The sequence below is a fragment of the Papilio polytes genome, unplaced genomic scaffold (genome assembly GCF_000836215.1).
Source record: "Papilio polytes unplaced genomic scaffold, Ppol_1.0 DF823980.1, whole genome shotgun sequence".
NCBI classification, from domain to species: Eukaryota; Metazoa; Arthropoda; class Insecta; order Lepidoptera; family Papilionidae; genus Papilio; species Papilio polytes.
In genome coordinates, this window is record NW_013525224.1 from 2,469,647 (window position 1) to 2,490,185 (window position 20,539).

General features: G+C 32.2%; 3 protein-coding genes and 1 long non-coding RNA gene across 4 annotated transcripts; all 4 read left to right on the top strand.

Annotated features, from left to right (window-relative positions):
* The first annotated feature begins 118 nt into the window (after positions 1–118).
* LOC106101469 (mitochondrial ribonuclease P protein 3) lies at positions 119–3,079 on the top strand. Its single transcript, XM_013280709.1, has 5 exons — positions 119–272; positions 353–1,136; positions 1,651–2,037; positions 2,384–2,570; positions 2,903–3,079. The coding sequence occupies exons 1-5, from the start codon at positions 215–217 to the stop codon at positions 3,053–3,055; spliced, it is 1,569 nt and encodes a 522-aa protein (XP_013136163.1). The 5' UTR covers positions 119–214; the 3' UTR covers positions 3,056–3,079.
* A 192-nt stretch (positions 3,080–3,271) lies between these two features.
* LOC106101520 lies at positions 3,272–6,058 on the top strand. The gene is made up of 6 exons (XM_013280773.1): positions 3,272–3,454; positions 3,828–4,011; positions 4,403–4,544; positions 4,677–4,788; positions 4,985–5,188; positions 5,881–6,058. Exons 1-5 carry the CDS (start codon positions 3,358–3,360, stop codon positions 5,164–5,166), a joined length of 717 nt encoding a protein of 238 aa, XP_013136227.1. The 5' UTR covers positions 3,272–3,357; the 3' UTR covers positions 5,167–5,188; positions 5,881–6,058.
* A 419-nt stretch (positions 6,059–6,477) lies between these two features.
* Positions 6,478–7,369, top strand: LOC106101536. Its single transcript, XR_001225518.1, has 3 exons — positions 6,478–6,547; positions 6,817–6,906; positions 7,194–7,369. It is a non-coding gene; the product is annotated as an uncharacterized LOC106101536 (long non-coding RNA).
* An 8,289-nt stretch (positions 7,370–15,658) lies between these two features.
* Positions 15,659–16,390, top strand: LOC106101538. The gene is made up of 3 exons (XM_013280789.1): positions 15,659–15,728; positions 15,990–16,088; positions 16,201–16,390. The coding sequence occupies exons 1-3, from the start codon at positions 15,717–15,719 to the stop codon at positions 16,288–16,290; spliced, it is 201 nt and encodes a 66-aa protein (XP_013136243.1). The 5' UTR covers positions 15,659–15,716; the 3' UTR covers positions 16,291–16,390.
* Positions 16,391–20,539: the final 4,149 nt, after the last annotated feature.

A 20,539-nucleotide genomic window follows, 5' to 3' on the forward strand; every position in this document is an offset into this window, starting at 1 on the left:
TAAGGATATCGGTCACATTACCCTTGTTACCTTTTCTTTGCCATCTTTTAATTTGACATTGACAAATTGTCATAAGTTGATGTTGAATTTAATATTATAGGTTATGTTTTCATTATAATTCAATTAAATTATTATTTTAACTGAAAGAATAAATAATATTCAATTAAGTGGTACAATAGGTAAATTAGGGATTAAATAATTTTAACTATTTACAATGCATTTAATGCACAGAAACTTAAAACTGTTGTCACAATGCCTATTACCAAACACAGGTTAGTAAAATAAACTGATATATTAAAGTTTACTAATCGGTTTAAATTTTCTTCATTTACATTGCAAACATTTATTTCAGCCTTATATTCAATGCGATGTTTTATGACGAAGTCTTCTGGAACAGATCAAATGGAATACTTAAATTCAGCACTTGAAGGCAAAGTAATAGATTGGCCAGAATTAAAAAGTAAAATTCTTAATATACAAGGAATCTTGAATGAAAAGAATGTGGACGCTGTAATACTTAAAACAATGGTTAGGAGCAGAAAATTAGATTTGGCATTGTCATATTCTGATTACTTAAAGAATTCCAAAACAGTATTGAGTATAGGTGTTACCAATGGTATCCTTAACTTATATCATCAAAAAGCAAGAATGAACCCATTGCTTGAATCTGAAAGAGAATTTATTTTAAAAACTTATGAAGAACTTTATGATAAGTACAAAGTTTTGGATTATACCACTGCAGATTCACTTTTACATGCATTATGTGCAATTAATGAATGGAAAAAAGCTTTAAGAGTATTGGAAGATTTTAAAATAAGTAGTACACCGAGTCATTCAGCTTACAGTACCTTAATAGGGACTCTGTTCAAATGTAACAAAGACAAAGAAGCATTAGATATAGTACGGAGGAGTTTAGCTGATTTAAGACCATTACAACATTATGCTTATAAACAATGGATTGAATATTATCAAAGAAAATACAAAAGCAAAGGAACAATTCTAAAGAATTTAGATAAAATTTGTTCACATATATCAGCAAATTTTACAGTTATTACAAAAGAGACAGCAGATGAGATAAAAAATACATATGTTTCATTAGGATGGAAAGCTGATTATTCAAAAATAATACATGATAGGTAGATATTATTGTGTTTTATAAATTATAACACGGCTAAACTCACGTGATAACATTCGGTGTAGGCACCGACAGTTTCGAACCCGTTGGGGGTCCTTCTTCAGGGTGAGTGATTAATCGGGTATACTCGCGTCACTATGTGCGTCTGCGCCGACGCACATAGTGAATAGTGTACCCCCCGCACCCCCCGCGCCCCCCGCCCTGTCGAAACGCGCGATGCGGGCGAGGGCACGCAGTGACCGTCGCGACGCGCTAGCGAGTATACCCGATTAATCACTCACCCTGAAGAAGGACCCCCAACGGGTTCGAAACTGTCGGTGCCTACACCGAATGTTATCACGTGAGTTTAGCCGTGTTATAATTTATATAGTATAATGTCTCACGAAAGTTTTAATAAGTTAATTATTGTGTTTAATAAAACAATTTTTTTGTTTTTTTTTTTACATTGTTAAAAAATCTATCATTCAATGTTTATAGTTTAATGATATTTAATATATTTTTTTGTTAAATTTCAGTGGCCAGTGTACATCATGTGACACTTATTTAAATTGTCTGAAAATATCCGATGAAGAGTTTAAATTACTCCAAAATGATGTAAAGAATAAACTCATTGTTGGTTCAGATTTATTTCTTAAGACATCACCGAAAGAATTGAGTGCATTTTTAAAGTTTGTTGAATCAACTGCACCATATGATATTGTTTTAGATGCTTTGAACATTGCTTATGCTGTACGCAGAGGCTCCCATGCACAGAAAATGTCTTTGTTGAAAACCGTTGTTGATCATTTTGATAGAAAAAACAAGAGAATATTATTATTGGGTCGTAAGCATATGTTAACATGGCACAGAAAGACTCTAGAATATTTGACGCGTAGAACATGTAGCTTCTTTACTGAGGATATGTAAGTAATTCTCTAATATTTTCTATTTACTTTGCTTCATAAGCACCATGACAGATGTTAAAACTATAAGACATGTGTGTTAACAAAGAGTAATTAATAATAAGACAATATTATTTCTGCTTGCTTTTAAAAAAAATCATAACTATTATTATAAACACGAAAGATTTGTATTTTTGTAGATTTTGAAATAACTCAAAAACTACTGGTCCAATTTTAAAAATTCTGTCACCATTAGAAACATAATTTATGTATGAGTAAAGGCTATATTTTTTTAATATCATGCAGACGAAATTGTTTGCAAGATCAAGTATTCTCTAAGTTGTTTAATTATGTTGTTTGATTGTAGCTCACAAGATGATCCTTTCTTCTTAACTGCGGCTATTTTAAGTGGACCACATACAGACATTGTGTCCAAAGACTTATTGCGCGGACATAGATTTATATTGAAAGATGAACAGCTAAAGCAAATATTTCAAAGATGGCAATGGCAGCATCAGTGGAAAGTCTTTACAAATAGAAATACTGTTGTACAGGTAAAATAATGAAACTTATTTATTATTGTAAAAAATGTTAGTTTGTGAAAATTAAGAAAGCCATGGTGGAGAGACTTATCTTATTTATAACTATAATCTATATACTAATATAATAAAGTATTAATACACACTACTTAGTTACATAGGATGTTAGCAATCACAGTATTATTATGATACTTTTTTACGACTTAAGGGTGAGTAAAATGGGAAAAACGGCTTGTTGCGAAAAAGGACCAAAAACTATAAGCTCACTATATTCCAGTTACAGAATTAGAAAAATTCTAATTCTACTTTAACCAGTGTGAAATTTAAGAAATAACTTTTTTTTCTAGCCACCACTACAATATACACCTTGCGCACAGAAAAACAAAGATGGCTGGCATTTGCCTTATGAAAAAATTAATACTGAAGATAAAGGCTACCTTCACGATGGAATCCCAGATTATGATAGCTGGCTTTGTTTAAAATCAAAATTAGTTAGATAATTGTGCAAATAAATGTATTATTATAAAAAATAATTGTTTTATTTTTGATTTTGTATGCATTTTGTCTACATGTGGGACAGATAAAGCAAACGAACAGTAGAATCCCATGTCGTGCTTTAAAGAGAATGGATGTGTTTTACAAGGACCTATACAACTTCTTTATTTTTCCATGTGGTTTTATTCGTAAATGCCAATGACAGTGTCAAAATTGTCATAATCATAATGTCAACCGGCGTAGCCATCTCGTATTGATTTCTTATTATTTTAATACAAAATTTTTTGTGTATCTAAAAAGTATCACAATGCCAATGTTTGGGAAATCAAAGAAAAAGAAACATGACGATGAAGGTTCCGGATCTGGATCTGATTCAGTATCTGCGAAATCTAGAAGCAGTTCCGGTATGATTCTTGGTTCTTCGGTAGTCGTATGAGTTGCCTTCAATTGCTTGAACTAAATTGCTGTTGCTCGAATTTTCGTTCACACGGAATTAAAAAAATTAGTAAATTATAGCCTTGGTTACTCACTGTTAACGTAGCTTTTTAATGGTTAACGATTTTTTGAAATCGGCCCAGTAGTTTTTGTAAATAAATTATTTCAATACATACAAAAATACAAATCTTTATATTATTAGGTATAGATTAGTAAAGATGTAGCGACGTAATTAAATCTAATAAAAACAGACAGTCAGAAAAAAAGTTTGTATCTTGGTAACTAAATATTGTTCTAGATCATTAGTACTGTATACCATGTTCTAATTATTTTATTGGTCAGGTGAAATACCGAAACGTCGTATGTCGCGCTCTCTACGCAGCCACATGGAGCGAGTTGAGATACTAGCGCGGCCCCAGTCGCGTCGCCTGCGCTCGCTCTGGGATGAGAAGTGTGCCATACTGCCTATAGACAGAAGGGACAAGATTAAAAGTGCACTTGAAGAGGATTACTTTCTCAGTCCTGAGTACGCTTTACTCTTTTAATATTGATGAGCATGTATAATTGTATGTAAAAAGCAGGAGGGAAGAATGGCATAACAAGGAGAACGTTAGTAATGAGTGTGGAAAGGTACACCGGTAGTGGGAGACCTAGAACGAGATGGATGGATTGCGTGAAAGGTGACATTATCAAGAGGAGAGTGATGAATTAGATGACGTATGAAGATGATGATGAGCATATTTTTAAAAATTTACTGAGATGTGTCACGAAAATGCGACATAACATAATTGACTGATACTAAATAAATCAACCATTTGGTAGAATATAAATAAACTTAAATTTGAAACACATTTCCAATGTTTTTCTGTAATTGGTGTTATACTAATATTATGTTGATCAGCGTGATTTTAATTTAGGCAAACAGAGCAATACTTTCAAGCAATTGGTCATCAAAAGCGGTGGCCTGGTTTCGGTACGACGATCAGTCGCAAGGAGAATGCGGACTTGGAGAGGGAACTGCGCCAACGCGAGAAGTGGCTTATCAATTTCAGTGCACAGGTTCTATTCAAGTAATTGTAGGACGTAGAAGTTTATTTACAACCCATATAAATAGTAAACAGAAAAAAAAATTATGCCTTATAATACTTAGCGATCGAAGATATTAAATAGATTGTTCAAATGTTCATGAAGGTGGCGTATCGGCTCTGCGACTACATAGCTAAAGGGGAGAAGGAAATGTTGGTGTCAAACAGACTGAGAAGTATTGCAGATATCGTATTAGAACGAGTTGCTGATATACTTGGTAATATATATTTCATCGAGTATATAGTGACGCTAAATGACGTGATAATGTCGCAAAGCTGGAAACAGTTGAAAGTGTAGACACAAATTGACATAGGCTTTAAGTAGTGGATTAAAACGATGCGATGATGTTCTTAAACCTAATTACAATTACATTAGTAGTTCTTGAATAACATTCTTGTTTGTGTTTGCATTAGGTGAACCGAAGCCATCGCGTTCTCATCCCGGTAGACTTGCGCGTTTCATGGTGGCGATATCGGACCGTATTGCGGTGTGGATAGAGAACGCGGTGTACCGCGCCAATGCACTCGAATGTCGCGAATCGGAAGCATTCGACGACCACGTCCGCCTCGACGTGGATCCATCACTAGTCCGATAGATTATGAACTCAATTATGTGAGGTAATGTCGGGTTAAATTGATCTTATTATTAAGTAATGGGGTGAAAAAAAAGGGATTCTGTGCGATTGTACACTTTTAGAGTGTACACCTTTGAATAAACTATCGCACATCTGTTTAGTTGAGCTTTGATTCCTATGAGCTATATATGGAGGTGCTCACACTGCTCAATTTTTAGTTGTGCAACTAAACAATTGGTTGCGAAACAATCGACAATCGCATAACAGTATTTTGCTCATGTTTTGATGTCCTTTGAATTTAGACTATTTTCTCCTATCTAACCCAGGCAAGGTTAATAAAAGAGTTTGAGTTACTGTAGAAAAAAATATTGGAAACAATATAAGAAGATTCTAAATATGCGTAGATATCCTTCTGACTTTAAGTTATACATTACTGACAAGTTTCTATTATCGTTTAATGGATTGATTTAGTTAAATGTATGATAATCATTTCAAGTTGACAACAAAGGAAATGTATGATGCAAGTGTTTCTAGTTTATACATCACACCATTGCAATCGTAAACGACGAATAAATTATACTAAGATATATAACTATGATTTGCTATTTATGCATAGCAACGCTTTGATTATTTTCCAATCATAAAAGATAGAGAAGATAAAAGAAATAAATCTTACTTCTTAATTTTTTTAGGATGTGTTTTTATTATTATTAATACTTCTGTTTATTTTTACAGTTTTGCAGCAGAAATTGAAGTTACATGATTTAAATGGTTTTGCAAATTATTGTATTGCAACGGATGGCTATTGTCCGGAAATTATTTAACATGTAATCTATACTGAACGTTTGATTCTTTTGTTTAATACTTGTCACTGTTACCCATAGATTTATGTAATAAAAATTTTGAACATTAACGACTTTTTTCACCTTTACAAGGAGTGATAATTTAAGACTTTTTAACTAATTAATGACTGATGAAACTTTGTTATCATGATTTCTATAATATATTATTTTGTACCGGGACTGGCGTTACTATGAAATTAAAAACAAAGAAACCAGAACACGTATGTATTTGAAATATATTTAAACAGCTTTGAAAGCTTCATTAAACATTTTAAATTCAAAGATATTAGTCATTTAGCATACAAAAATTATTCGCTGCGAAAAAAAAGGTGAATGCTTAAATATTACTCTGAGACTTTTCTTGTTTTCTTGTGTTTTCGACTTTTATTACATACAATGCAATGTCATTAATAATGTAAAATAGTCCTGACCTTAAAGGGCTGTATGATAAAGCTGTACTGGTTTTACAACAATCAGAGGTATAAATATGCCGCTTTTCTGAAGTAAATCATAGTTTGAGATAGCTATTCTACAAACACTATTCCACCATGAAATACATCGTACGTATTAATTTATTATATTTTTATAAAATAGCTTTAATCACTTTTAATTAACTAGATGCGAGTAATTTAAAGGTGTTTCTTACCTGGAGTTTTACTCGAAAAAGTGTGAAAAGTTTCTTATTAGTAGAAGTTGCAGTTCAGAAATCGCCCATGTTTAGAGAAATCTTAGGAGAAAATCGTTTCCTTTTGCAAATATAAACTAGTTAATAACTATTCTTTTCATTGCTCATTAGTCACGTTGGTATATATTTGATATTTATGTGCAGGTAATCTTCGTTTTGTGCTTTGTGGCGCTGGCCGCTGCCAACCCACAGCTTCTCACGTGGCCCGGCATCGTGGCTCCTCTGGGCTCTAGAGTGAGTTGATAGATTTGATATTCATGTAATACTAAGAAAAATCTGGTTTAATGTATAGCATCCATTAAACTAAAAAAAAAAAACATCATAATCAATCTTCTTAGATGGCTGACACTGAATGTACTGCTCTTCCATACATCTCTTTTAGTGATATCTGAATTAATTTATCTAAATATGTCATAATCGTATATATTGGTAAACTACCTCATCTCTAACTACTGTATTTAAGTGGCCACTGACGTTTTTATTGATCTATATTTTATGTTCTATATTCATATGTTTTACAGACCATTGTTGCCGGTCCTACTGTGGTCAATGATGGACTTTGGGGTGGCCGCGTCCTTTCTCCCGGAGTTATTGCTGCAGGATTGGTGTAAACAGACGACAAGCAGCCCGACAGAAGAACAATGAGCAATCGATTCCTACATATTATGAAATAAAATAAAGACCTTTGAGTAAAAAATATATTTTTATTTTATAATGTTTATAAATGCATATACAATTTTTATAGAAGAATAAAGATTATTAAAATAAAAATAACTTTGAAATATATCCTAATACAATTAAAGAAGGGATTTAATGATATTCCATATGTGTCTAAATAATTTAGATTAGTTTGATAAATGACGCATATGAAGTACCGAATTTAATTTATATGAAGTCAAATGCCATACTTAATAGGCAGGTATCGTAGTGACGAAACAAACATACATAGCGAACAATTTTGAACAATCGATATTCGGTTTAAATAACTAACAAACTCAACTAAAATTATCATTTTATTATTCACTAATTTAGAGGACAATGCTAATATTGATTATAGTGTAGAGAATTTAGCGATGACAGAAATAATAGCGAAATCCAATTCGATTACGTACGGCTGTAGTAATAAACATTTATTTACTCTCATTATTTGTTATAGTCATTATAAATTTGAGAATACAGTGTTTTTTTTATGTCATAAACTATAACTATAAATCTATCGATTCCAACTTCTTTAAGAATAAAAATCGAAAATCGATAAGATTCATGACTGATTTTACATAACCCATCCCTACTAAATTTGAAATGAATTGTCAAACTAATCTAAATTATTTAGACACACTGTAATGTACAATCGCGGAATTTCGCGGTGTTGCACTTATTGAAAAATAGCCTTGTACGATGACATTGTTGATGAAAATTATTATTGGATTCTAGATGTTACAATAATAAGTATAATCAAACATTTTATGATTGTTTCCATAAATATAATTTATAATGCTATGTAATACTTTTGTTTTAATCGGGCCACGAGTATGAATACAGACAATTAAAATGCAGTCGAATTTCATTTAATCTTTTTACCAACGGATATGACAAAAGTTTTTTTTTAATTACATAAAACATTATTTCAAGAAATAAATAAGCTTGGAAAACTCAATATTACTTGTTTATTTTTCATTTCGGATATAAAATTGCACATTTATCAGATTTTAATCGCTTTAAAATACTTTTTCTTAAAGTAACCAGAAACTAGGAGAGCTTACTTGGCTTTTAAATAAAGCCATCAATTTATGACAATAAGTTTCTAGCAGTGGCTTATGGCAAAGGTCAACAGGACGAAGTTTCGTATGAAGTAATTATTTATCTATTTGGCAATAAGTGATACAGAATTTACAATTTATATAATACTAGCTTTCGCCCACGACTCCGTCCGTGTGGAATTAAAACAAATTGTGTACCCTATGTGTTCTTCCAGACTATCCTCTACGTCTATGCCAAATTTCATCGAGATCTGTTCAGCCGTTTAGGCTACAAACTCTAACAAACATCCATCTAAACTTTCGCATTTATAATATTAGTAAGAAGTAAGATTGCAATAGCAGTCTCTTATTGTTGACTAGCTATTATAGAAACACACTCAAACACAAACAAAGATTTTAATCCAGATATAAACCTATAGTTAATACTTAAATCCGCTTTTTCTGTTAAAACTTCGTATTATAATCTGCTAAATAAGTTACTTTGTCGTCATGTCTGTTGTTATGAGGTATAATGAATCGCATTTAACAAGAAGGACGTTAGTAATGAGCGTGGGTCTAGAAAGAGATAGATGGATTGTGTGAAAGGTGACATGATCAAGAAGGGAGTGATGATTGAGATGACGGATGATTGAGTTAGAGGACGAAAACCCGGTGCGCCGTTAGTTTTCCTTAAACGAGGTTTAGGGTAAGCTCCATCTGTGCTCGGCCACTTCAAGCTCAATGACGCTGTAATGCGCATTCAACGCAATGATAACTGAATAAAAAAACTTTGATATACTTGCTTAACATTTTACTTATAGAGACATATCAAACACGAACCTTTCAAAAACATTAACTGGTTGTGTTAAGCGTTAGTTTCCACTGACTTAACACCACTATACATGCTAATTTATGTATTTTTTCAAATAGAATTAGGAGGATGAAAATTTTACTGCCAACTCTACCTTAAGCAATTAACTTGGAGTAAGGTGTTTTTAATTTATTTTTAGTACTTTCGACTGCTCCTCCTTAGTTACGCTCCATCTTTTCTTAAGCTTTTTTAAGCGAACACACGCGTAAAATATATGAAAGTGTGAAACGACCTTTATAATAAATTAATCAATACTATTATAATAAAGCGTAATCACACTCTTCTTTGTTGCCTAAGATGTCAGCAATTACAGCATATTTTTGAATAATTCTTTTTTTAATAAAAAGCCCTACACTTACGTCATGCTTTAGGCTATATACTTTCACGCCATTAAACTTAGGGGGTAAATATTTTGGATAAAAACCCTAATGTGGGAAAGAGACCATAAGTTGCTGCCAACATCAAGGAAGCAAGGTTGCCATGCTTTGTCATCATGTCGTGTCATTTTGACATTGTAATTGATAATTTGACACATGTAAACAATAAAATAAAATTTTTATATTTACATGCGGATGAAGCCGCATGGGAACAGCAAGTATGGTAATAAATTATACAATACTAGTACAGTTTCTTGCTTGTTACAATGTAGAAGATTATAAACATTTCCTTTTCTAACGCCTACTGCATTTTAAAAAAGTTGTTGACCTTAAATGGATGTAATTTTATTACAGTACCAGTTTTATAACAATTAATTCTAATCATCAACCAATATAAATACTCTAGTTTTCTCAAGTAAACCATAGTCTACGCTAGGCTGCATTACCGATCAAACCGGTCAAACCATAAAACCAACAATGAAATACCTCGTACGTATCACTTCATCATCATAAGCTCATTATACGTCCCTACCCAGGGGCTCGTAGCTCACCCTAAGTTAGGTTGACTAGGCCATAGTCAACCACGCTGGCCCATTGCGGGTTGGTTGACTTCACACATATCTTTGTATATATGCATACGTATCAATTCTCATGGAAAAAATGTCGAAAACTCATACGAGCTGTAAATTGGTTTTTAAGTCTCCATGTGAAAGAATTAACTCCACACTAGTATATCCCGATAACAAGTCATCACAGTTGAATTTGATTCAATTCGAAATCATTGTAAATAAAAATAACTATACTTAAGTAATAGGTGTCAATATAAATAGTATATACCCTAAGAAGTAAAATAATAACATAATTATAAGTAACTACACTAATACTGTAATGTTGTAGATCGTTTTCGTTTTGTGCCTGGTCGCTCTGGCATCTGCCAACTCTCAACTCCTCACCTGGCCTGGCATTGTAGCTCCACTCGGATCAAGGGTAAGAAATTAATCTTATAAACAACATTACATCAAGGATAATATCACAATGATTTTGTTTATACATCAACTAGCTTACGCCCGCGACTCCCCGTGAAACTAAAAAAAAAAAACAAAAGTACCAGACTATGGTCTACATCTATGCCTAATTTGATCGAGATACGTTTACCCGTTTAGGCTACAAACTCTAACAAACAACCATCCAAGCATCTAAATTTTCGCATTTATATTATTGTATATATACTCGTATAAGAAGTATGATTAATATGAAGTCAGAAGTAAGGTTAGTAAGATTTTATATTTATCCTTTTATATTTTGTCTTTTCCGCAGACCGTTGTAGCCGGCCCGACTGTTGTCAACGGAGGTCTCTTCAATGACCGCATCGTATCTCCCGGATACATCTCTACTGGATTCATATAGAAACATACTTCACGTGTCATTCACCCGACCTTAATAGCAATCGTGTTCCACAATATGTCAGAAATAAAATTGTGTAAATAAATAAATACATTTTGGCAAATATCTTCTATATTTTATTTGATAAAAACCTTTTATTAAAAAGCTGTTGTTTGATTAATGTTCTATGGGAAGAATTATTAAGAACATACATAAAACAATTAGGGTTAAAATTCAAATGTAATTCAAAAGCAAATACAATTATGTGAATTATACTTACTTATAGTAAAATTGGACAAAATGATGGTGCTATTCGAATTAACAAACTTATATACACTATCTATACTATTATAATAAAACGTAAACACACACTTAAAAACCCTAATGTGGAAAAGAGACCATACGTTGCTGCCAACATCAAGCAAGCAAGGTTGTCATCATGTCATGTCATTTTGAAATTTGTAATTGATAATTTGACAAATGTAAACAATAAAATAATATGTTTATAATTTCATGCGAATAAGTAGCACGGAAATAGCTAGTATATAATAACAATATACAATTCTGATTACTACAACTACTAGAACTTTTTTGACGAAGTAATTAACGAACTATAGTCTATGTAACAACTTGAATTACACCTGAATAAAATATATTATTATCTATATTTTTTAAAGAGATGACATGTTTTGTACAATAGCAACGGTAGTGGAAACGCACCGTAAAATTCTTCTATTCTCAACCTAGAAATTGTTCAAATACGCGGTTTCAAAATCACTGGATATTACTATTGTTTGTGAACCCATACGGAGAGTTACCGTAGGGATCTTAGAACATGTATTATTAAAAGGCTTTCATGAATCAACGGGTTTATAACGATAATTAATCAGAACTTTTTCGTAACGTCGAGAAGTTATTCTGAGAAGCAGGCATAAAGTACACAAACAAATCTCATACAAAATTTGTCGATGACGTTACGAATACTTATGTACGTTTTCGAAATTATCAGGCAACTGTATGCTTACTTTGCCGTTGATCAGCATATTAGACAAGAAAGAATTTCCCAATCGGCAAGCTTATTTTTATAATGACAATAATGTGTAGCGTGAACACTTGCTACTGACCTTATAAATGTACGTAATACGACGAGTAAATGCCTACTACCGTATAGTGGTGCTTGTACTATATTAATATATGCAAAAAAAAAAGACATAAAGATTTGGTGTATAGAAAACTCGAGGCGGTATCTTTGAACAGTTATTAGAGTACTCTGTGGCTAATTAATCAATAAAAATCTACTTATTCTTCTATTTATTGATGACACAAAAGTGTGAAGGAGTACACTGGTAGAGATAGGCCTAGGAAGAGATGGATAGTTTTCATGATACTGATTGTTCAAGAAGCGAGCGAAGACTAAGGATAGAGGAGGAAACTTGTTATGCCCTGACAATACGGGAATATGATGGGGATGGGGAGATAATGATGTTGATACTAATTAAACCACAGCTAAACTTTTTTTTTAATATTAGTTTCACACCCCTCGGGAATCCTCCAACGTAGTAAGCGTTACGTGGCTAGATAGTTTTTAAGAATGTTTGAAAATTATATCAGAGTTAAAATTTGTACAATATTAATAGAAATCTCCTTTATTAATAACAAGCTTTTGCCTGCGACGCCGTCCGCGCGGAAAACATAAACACATAGCCTGTGTTCTTCCAAACTATGTTCTACAAATGTGTGAAATTTTATTGAGATTTATTGAGCATTTCGGAGATTTATTTATATTACAAGGTGGCAAATGTGTCGCCACTTGAATTCGCCTAAAAGGCGATAAGTACCTTCTAACAAACATTAATCCATCGATTTACCCAAACTTTCACATTTGTAATAATGGTAAGTTACCGTGCCTTATCAATTATGACCATAATATAAACTAGAAAATCACATGTGTACAGTCTTGTTTTTTAATTACCATAATGTGAATAGAAATAGTGTATAGAACAACTATTTTAATTAATAATTAGAACAGGTATGACATTGTAAAGGGTGGAATTGTACAAGTTTTAACAATTAGGTTGCTCGAACGCTATATATTGTGAACTCTTCCTTGAAGTAACATAGTTCAACAAGCTACACCAATTGACTCACTTGGAAATTACTAAAACCTTTACAATGAAATTCGTAGTGAGTATTAACGTCACTATTAGTTTGTTAAATTCGTCAATCTATTATTTCACTAGACAATGACGATGAATTTTAGAAGTTATGTCAAACTTAAGTAACCATCATTTCTTTTCTAAATATCTCTCATATACTCCTTCGTATATTATTGGAAGTTTTAGTCAGTAACACTGGAGAGCCGATCATAATTTTAAAATTAACAATTGTTTGTTGTAATATAATTTTTCCAAGCTCAATTGATATTATTAAAAAATTATTCTAGGTGGTTTTCGTAATGTGCCTGATCGCGATATCGGCTGCGGCCCCCCAGTTGATCTACCCCTTCAACGGCCTTGATAATCTGGCTTCTCAGGTAATTATAATTACAGAAAGGAGAAATAAGCAATTTTTTCTTAATTATTTAATAACTTAAAATAACCTCTTTCTATTCCAGACTGTGGTTGCTGGGCCGACTGTTGTCAACCGAGGCCTTGCAGGTTTCGGCGCAGGACTGGTGGCGCCCGGATTCGCGGACTTTTTATGCGATAACTGTTAAATATTTGATCCATTTGTATCATTGTAAATTTTCATCGTGTTCTTTCATCATTAATACTTGAATTTCATTTGTATTTTTTTCTAAATAAACGTTTTTGCGCAAATATGTTTTTTATTTATAATTTATAACAGTGTGTGTACATTTTTAAATGTTCTTTATACTAGGTTTGATGCCAGATGTATTTGATAAGGGCAGTTATTATAGCGTTCATAAAGATTACTTACGTCCAGTAGCGAACGACTCTGCCACATACTGACCTCGAATAATGTTCAAGAAATCCAGAGCAATACATAAATGGCTTCCTTAAGCTTTTGCTATCTTCTAACTAGAAAAAAACTTCCACGGATAGATGCTATTCTGTATTACATAAACGAATAGTTATACTGAATAAAAATTAAACTAAGATGTACCTAGAAATAAAAAAAGTTAAAAGTAATACACGCCCACATTTTAATAAAGCTTAATAATGGAATGTTTAGAGCAATTACATAAACTACATTATAAATAAACAAAGGAATTGTCGTAAGTGGTAGGCTTTAACATTATTATAATTTATTTGTAGATTACTTCATTTAATTTAAATTGCAAAATGCATGCATACTTGAACTGATATGTGTATTATTTAGATAGAAGTTGTAACAAAGCATATCTTAAATAATTAATAACAGTAATCAACATCTGTTCAACTAATTAAAATTAAATATATATGTACAGTCAGCTACATAAATATGTACACATTTACGTAACTCTAGAAACCTGTAAATGGTTTCAGTTTTAAAGATGTTTATGGACTATTTCACTAATAGCAAAAAGCTTCCGACTAGCGAATCATACAGACGGATTTGAGCATCAAAATTTTTAAAACTGAATGCGCAAAAAAGATTCTGAAATTTCGTATATGTATTCATATGTATGCAGCTGACTGTATATGTAAAATGAAGCAATTAAGAGGTATCAGGTTAGCTTGGACAATATCAACGTGAACGAGCATTCTATCAATGTTGCAGACTACAACTAGTTCAGTAAAATCTACTTTGAAATAAGTGCCGTCCATATAAATTACGTTCTAGGTCTTAGCATTTGCTTTGTAGCGCTGACATCTTTCTTTATACGTAGACCAGACACTGGCGGTCGGCTAACAACGTTAAAAGATATCCATACCTAACTTGTAGAGAAGACAGCTCTATTTTCGAATGCCTATAAGAATAACAATAAACGAATTATTTTCCTAAGTTCGTTGTTATTACATTTCTTTTTAAAATACTTAAATGTAAGAGCAATGGCCACCTTAATATTTGCACAAAAATATTACGCACAACATAGAGGAGGAATTTTCTAGCAATATAGTAGTTATAATATATACAAAAAAACACAATTTATTTGTAATAAGCAATCCGCCCAGCTTGCACTACGGTGTCAAAAATGTCTTTTCTGTCTCATATCTTTTCTGGCATATACGTAGACTATTGTCTTTGACTTTGTTACTCAGTGATAATGTTACTTTCTAATGACGCAAGGATATTTAAAATCAATTCAGTAGTTTTGAAGCCTATTCAATGAAAACACAAAAAGAATCAAATCTTTCATATTTATAAAGTTAAGATTACATGTTCTAAAGGAATATAATTTACGGTCAGAAAATAAGGTGCAAATGTTTAAAACAAGCTCTGATCGAAGTTGATCTAATAATTTATTATTGTTTACCATATCTGGCGGTGCTAAGTTGTATGTCGGTAGCATGTTTTTTCTCTTTCAACAAACAAGTATTTACATTAAATATTCAGATTGTTAGATATGACCTTAGGAGGTCCTAGGCTGAGGATCAGGTACTCTAATGTATTAGTAGACGACCTTCCGAGCTAGTATATATGCAGCTGTCAGCTGTAGGGCGGCAGAGTTTGCACTCAGAAGGCCTACGAGCAGTTCTAGTGAGATCTACCCTTATCTACATCATCAAAATGAAATTCGCTGTACGTATACAAATATTTTACATAATTTTTAAATATTTCTATAGATAAATTTTGTCATTGTTAAAAAATGTTCGTAATTTCCTCTAAAGAAATCTGCTTTTAAAGGATCGCAATTATAGACGTTTCTTTTGATTTGGCACGTCAAGGACAAGAGTAATATCCCAATGTGCCGATTTAAACGCTGCATACTATACCTATCTTTGTTTCCTAAAGTGGTTAGTTTGTAATCTGGCGTTTTTAACAGTTATTTGTTTTTTTCAGATCTTCTTCGTGCTTTGCTTCGTGGCGTTCGCGGCTGCCGCCCCTCAGCTGCTCACCTGGCCTGGCCTTGTGGCCCCATTAGCCCCTCTTGCCCCTAGGGTAATTTGTTAAAATATTATCTATGATATATTTGATTCATAAAAAGTTTGACAACTCTGAATAGGGTTTTTAAGAACGTTGTTAGTAAAGATGATTTGACTTTCTCTTACAGACTGTGGTGGCTGGCCCGACTGTCGTGAACGGTCTGGGTTGGGGCGGTCGCTTCATAGCTCCTGGAGTCGTCGGCGCCACTGTCATATAATTTTGCTCAATACAGACGGATCAACCTTACAATAAACAAACGCACACACATTCGATGGTTATAAAAAAAATTGTAAAATGAATATTTTTTATAAAAAAAACAACACTTTCATTAAATCCCTAATATGCTCTAAAGTTAATCAGTACTAAAATCTTAAAAAGTATTCTATAATAGTGTTTTATATGGCTAGAATTTTCTACATGCAAATTCGTGCCTATCAATCATGTCTTTGTTCAATCCTTTAGATATATTAATATTAATTTAATTAACTTTTAGATTAAAGTTTAAAAATTTATTTTGATTTACATGTATTTTTAATAACTTATTAGTTATTAAAAATACATGTTATCTATTGATAAGAATTATAATAGTTGAAGAAAGTCAAATATTGACTCATCGTAAAGTCGTCATCGAACTTTTGCAAGTCGAATTTAATCTACATAAACATTTCACTGACATAATATCAGGTGAATTTTAAAGCAAAATAAGTCGTTACACAAGATTCTTATGTCATTCTTACGTGGTTGGGAAGGAATCTTTCGGAATATTTTTATAAGCGGAACGTCTTTTGGGTGTGAAACGATATTCAGATATATTATAAATCGGAAAGCGAACTTTTTATGAATGAATATTAATACATATGATAATAGACTTCCGCTCTAGATTCTAGCACTATATGACTTATCGAATCGTTAATAAGTTATTGTTAAAACTACAATACTTAAACATGATGAATCTTAGTAATGCTGGGTATAGGCCTTCTATAATATGCGGACTTCCTCTATCTCATTCAGCACATTCCCTAATTAGTATCCAGTGGGTTTTCACTGACGTCGAATCCGTATACTTTTACCTATCTTTATTTTTTAACGGGTAAGATATAGACGACAGTATGTTTACTTATAGTAGGCCAGCAGTGGAAATTTACCGTAACAAGTAATTTACAATCACCGTCGTACGTATAAACTTAAAAAAGTGTCTAATTAACAAAATTGCGCACACGCATTAGCGGATTTCGTTAACTAGAGCGTTTATAATAATATAAAATATTTAAGTCTCGTGATGTAAACAAGTGCAGGCATAACATTGCAACGGTAAGAGACAGTAAAAGTGTCGGCGAAGGCGATAAAGTAGTCATTTAACAGATTATTACGCGATACGAGGGTTCCGTCTGTATTTATCTTTAAAATGTTTTAATCTTAAAAATGTTCATATGTCATGCATAAACATTAACAGAAATAATCCCGGCAGTTTTTAATAAAGGCTTTTAGTTAACGCAATAAAGGGTTTTTCATTTTTTAAAAACAATAATTAATTAATGAGAGAGAAGCAATGTAGTACATGTGTATGATGTTATGAATTTGTATTTTTGTATGTATAATTACAACTTATGGGTCGATTAATATAATTCTATCTCCATTCAAAGCTACACTGTCATAGAGTGACATGGGCTATATTTATTATTTTGTAATTCCTCGCGGACGAAGCCGCGAAATAAAGTTAGTCATACATACATAAAACACGGATGTAACTTGTAAAAAAAAATCACATTAGTTTGGATATATTAAGATAATCCTATTAGAAATGGGTTATTTACTTAATAGCTTTGTGTCAAAAGATTGGTAGAGTTGTCAATATTAAAACATGTTAAACTAAAAAGTGTTTAATATCTTGAGGATCTCTATAAGTGATTAAAAGAATCACGACTACTGAAAAAATAACAATATAAAGTACGCTCACTTTACAACTTCAAGTTATTGTTATTATAATAAAGAGTTCCTGAGCGAAAACCTTAAGTAACTGCGGAGCGTACTTTGAGAATGACTTATTCAAGTATAATATAAAAATTAATAATATTAAAAAAATCTAACAGTTGCTCATGCCTTTTCGAGTACACAATAACAATTACTCAAGTGGGTCTTCACTTGTATTTATATATTCTTTGCGTATAGACTAAGTTTTTTTCTTAAATAAAAATAAAAGACCTATTCCTTTGAGACAAGTTTCAAAGTACAAAAATTTAATAAGTATAGTAAACATTACCTTTAGCATTGCAATTAAAAACAAGGATGACCTAAACGTTCCTAACACGATTGGGACATTGTCCTGAAAAATTGGCCGAGTTTGTTGAAATGACGTAAGAAGGCTTACCACGGAAACTCAGAAGATGAGTGCTTCATCGATTTGTTCCAATTTGTTTATTAAATAAACATTACGGTTGAACAACTAGATAGTGAGTTCGTAAGGGAAAGGTAATCGCTCGAGTGAATGTCGAAAGTGTCCGCGAGTGTGATATCATTATTTAATTCATTGAGATCGAGAGCGTCAACCTCCAATACAAACATCTCAGGTGTAGTCATATTACATGATTTCTTTCGCGTATCTTTCCTCCATTAGAACAAAAAATATGACGTTTAACGAGTATTTACACAGAACTTTGCAGTGTTACAAAATATATTAAGTTTTTTTATAACATAAGGCGGTAAACGAGCAACCAGCCACCTGAATCCGCCAAAATGGCGAAGCGACCGCTGCCTATAGACATTCGCAATTGCAGATGCGTTACCTACCCTTATCCGACGGAGGAGGAGACGCACATAAAGAGGACATTTCCCCTTCCTATGCATTTCTTACACCGTCAAATCCACTTCCTCTTCCTATCCTGCCCTTATAAGAAAAGGATGGTAAAGAGAAAGGGACTTAAATTAGGCCTCCGGTTTTACGAAAGTTTTACGAACTATAATTTATCTATATGGTTATTTAATAAAAACTGTTTTGGGATAAGATTGCAAGAGTTGAACGAAATGTATGCGTATAACGGTTTACTTGGCGCAAAAAATCTGAGCATTGAAACGGCATTTGAACGTGACGATCGAGTTTTTATTTAAATATTGTAACCGTCAGATACCGTTATGTTAATTAACGCACGTATCACTAAGCTTGTAAAAATGCTAATATATCTAATGGATAAAATGTATTAAACAAAAACTACTGTAGTTAAAAATAATAAAGAAAATATTCGGAATGGATTGCTTACTATAAAGGCTTAAGGACCCTTATTAGAATATTTAATTAAAAAAATTACAAAATACAAAGAAAAAGTAGTTAAACCTTTTTCAGGCTGTAAAAAAATAGAGAGAATAATTCAAGCGATTATAATATAATTTCATACTTAAAATACATAGTTTCTGTCGTAAATTTACTTCACTCTTAGTCCGTATTTTGATAACACATACAACAATGTAAATAATTGTTTTCTACCATGTTATTATGTCTATCTAATTACCTGCAGTACTATATCATTTACTTAAGGCCGTAATTAACAAACTATGTAAAATGTGCGAGTTATTTTACTTCTTGCCTTGTATAGATAACATTTTTATGCATCAACAATAGAATACTCTATATTACTAGACTAGAAATAGTAAATAATATTTCATAAATCAAGCTCACAACTAGTAGAATGTCATTTGTACTGTTATCGACATTGTCTTCATATCTCGTATTACTTTTAAATTAAATTTTGATCATAATAGTTAGGTTATAAATATTATTAAAAATATATAAATGTGCTTTAATTAGAGGTTTTTATCTGTTGTTATTGACACCTTAATTACCAACTAACTTAGCGTAATAAGTACTACATACAACTAGTACCAGTAGTACTTCCATGTGATTATAAGAAAATGTCAAGCTAATCACTTGGTTCGATTCTTTGACAAAAAAACTAGTTTCCAGCGTACTTCTTTTGTTATATTAGACTTTCTTTTGTTTTAAGTTCGGAATATAATTTTCTACGAGTACACCGTAATAAGAGGCTCATAAATTTGAATAAAACAAAGTAGCTGTACTTTTATTTAAGAGATAAATCAAAACATAACTAATCATTCTTTGGACAAGATAGAAGTTAACAATGCAAATCATAAACGTGAGAATGTTGATGAAATTTTAATGTTTTCTGCAGTAACGCAGTTGCGAATTTTACATTACCGTCTTAAATGACCTGAACCGATTGTGAGACTCACGCGACGTCGAAAGTTGGCCGGCGGTAAATATGTCTAATAAACCGATTGAGAACCAGTTCCCCTGATCAGCCGCTTATTTATTTATTTATTTAAATTAGGCTTATCAACATAATTACATGACATTCATTGATTTTGTAGTAATCCAAACACACATGGCATCATGTAACTACAATTACAGACAAACACATCTTGCTTCAAATACTTAACATGCATAAACAATGATT